Source organism: Cariama cristata, unplaced genomic scaffold (genome assembly GCF_000690535.1).
Source record: "Cariama cristata isolate BGI_N322 unplaced genomic scaffold, ASM69053v1 scaffold21948, whole genome shotgun sequence".
Classification (NCBI taxonomy): Eukaryota; Metazoa; Chordata; class Aves; order Cariamiformes; family Cariamidae; genus Cariama; species Cariama cristata.
Window position 1 is genome coordinate 1 of NW_009631931.1, and position 2,431 is coordinate 2,431.

Here is a 2,431-nt window from a genome sequence, read left to right on the forward strand (position 1 = left end):
GGCACCGGTGCTCAGGGTTGCTCTGGCATCCCTGCAGCGGTGGGACCACACTCGGGGCTCTCCTGACCACAGAAGGAGAGTGTGGGTGCCCAGGACCTCCCGTGGTCCTCCTGGTGAAGTCAGGACCCCCTGCCTGTGCCTGCTGGAGATCCTCCCCGCAGCCCCAGCCGCCCACTCCATTGCTGAGCTCCCCATCCCGATGCGACCATCCCCAGGGCAGGGTGAGGGCCAGGGTGGGTGGTGAGTGCCCACAGCCATGCATCTTCTCTAACTTGCTGCTGGCATCTCTGCCTGGTGCCCTGTCCCAGACCTGAGCCCAACATCGTGATGTCTGAAACCACAAAACCCGCTGCTCCCGGCCAGGCTGCAGAGGAGAAGGAGAAGGCGGCCCCAGCGCCAACTCCATCCCTCGACCCTGCTCCCGTTGCAAACAGCAAGGGCGAGGAGCCCTCCACAGAAGCCTTCAGGGTAAGCCCTGCTGCTCCCCACGCGCAGGAACACCGTCCAGGGGGTGAGGGATGGTGACAGCATCGCTGGGGCAGTCGGCAGGAGGAGATCAGAGGTGGCCCGGGGGTGAAGGATCCCCCTCCAAGAGCAGGAGGGGAGTGCAGACAATGCCAGCCCTCCCAGGCAGCAGCTCACCAGGCACAGGATTTGGGCAGCTGCTCGCGGTGCTGCTGCAGGAGGGATGCTCCAGGTGCCAGGACGGCTCATTGGGGACCACAGGCTCTGGAAATGTTCTCCTCTGGGTCATGGTGCCAGGGCTGGGTGCTCCCACCCGCTCCCTCCAGTCGCCCTCCGCATGCGGGGGTCCTGTGGTGCTGCAGGGGAGCTGGAGGAGGAGGCTGTAGGTGACAGGGCCAGCATCGAGACGTTGCAGTGATGCCGGGGCAGCGCGTCACCGAGGCACTGCAGCGGGGCTGAGGATGAGGGGCGAGCGATGCGAGGACTCCGGCGACACTTTGCACGCGGCAGGCAGCGAATGTCATGGCGCGGATGCAGCTCCTGGAAAAGCAGCTCCTTCCCAGCCCCACTGGGGCCCCATGTGGGCACCAGCAAAGGGAGACGTGGCTTTGCAGCAGCAAAACTGGGGACAGGATGAGGCCATCTTGGAGCACAGATGGGTCAGGAAGGGACCTTCCTGTGCTCAGCTCCTGTTGGGATGGGGCTGCTCACGCATGGAGCCCAGCTCAGCTTGCCCGGGCACCAGACCTGAAAAGCTGCAGGAAGCCTTGGAGAGCCGAGGGGGATGCATGGGGCAGCGGGCTCATGCGTGCAGCATCCATGCAGGGACACACAGCACCGCCCTGCCCTCCCTGAGCACGCCTGTCCCCGTCTGACCCTTTTCCTCTGCCCCCAGATCGTCGTTTTCGATCAGGAGAACTTCCAGGGCAGGCAGATGGAGTTCACCACCGAGTGCCAGAACCTGGGAGACCGCGGCTTCGACCGAGTGCGCAGCGTCATCGTCACCTCTGGACCGTGAGTGACCCCAGCCACGGAGGGGACCGTGTCCCTGGGGATACCCTGGGGAGGTGGGGACGTGGTCCTGGGGAGCAGCCCTGGGTGCAGTGTGATGTGCAGGGGCATTTCCCTGCAGCCCGGGCAGAGAGCAAAGCAGGGCTAGTGCGGCAGCAGAGCTGGGGACCCTGGGTCTCCTTCAAGAAGGGCAGGAGGGAAGGACACCAGGGCCATTTGTAAAGCAAAGGGCATTAGAGGCAAAGCTGAAGGCTGAGGAAAGACGTCCATCAGATCTACTACCTGAAGCTGTCCGTGAAATGCAAGAGACCTGTAGATTTTAGAGAAGCCAAGGTGAAACGAGGTGGGTGCCTTGGACCGGGCTGGCGGCCAGGGCCACCGCAGAGAGAAGGCTGGAGCGGGCAGGGGAGGGCAGGCAACGCCTGCCTGTGCCCAGGCAGCTGAGCAGCGATAAAGGGGCTGGGAAGGTCCGAAAGCCGTGGGAACAGTCGACACAGGCAGGGACAAAAACGATCGCCAAACTAGATAACTGAACAGCCGGATGATCTTTGTGTTGAAAGAGCATCTCACCGCAGCCATCCCCGGCTGGAAATGCCGTGCCCAGAAAGGCAGCCTGGCAGCAGCAGGACAGCCTCGGGGGACTGGTGGTGCTGTGGGGAGGATGCACGGGATGCAGCTTGCCTTGAGGGACTGGGCAAGGTGACCTGGGGTCACCTTGAATGACACCATGTAGCACCGATGCCAACTTTTTTATTAGGAACCCTGAAAACCCAACTCTTCTTGAAATGAAAGGGGATGGAGCAACCCAAAGGAGCTCTGGTGTGACACCTGGGAAGCTGCAGTAGATATAGAAAGGGTGAAACTTGGAGAACAGAATATTTAAGTGTCGTTGGGGTCCTCAATCCTCAGAGTCTTCTTGAGAGTCACTGCCGAGACTCTGTGCCCAAAAAATTTA

At 61.9% G+C, this 2,431-nt stretch overlaps 1 protein-coding gene across 1 annotated transcript in view; it reads left to right on the plus strand.

The window, feature by feature from the left end:
* The first annotated feature begins 309 nt into the window (after positions 1-309).
* Positions 310-2,431, plus strand: part of CRYBB1 (crystallin, beta B1) — a 3,852-nt gene continuing 1,730 nt past the window's right edge. The window contains exons 1-2 of the mRNA XM_009706168.1: positions 310-468; positions 1,361-1,479. Of these exons, the coding sequence (XP_009704470.1) occupies positions 328-468; positions 1,361-1,479 (260 nt within the window). The 5' untranslated portion in view covers positions 310-327. The remainder of the gene's footprint in view (positions 469-1,360; positions 1,480-2,431) is intronic.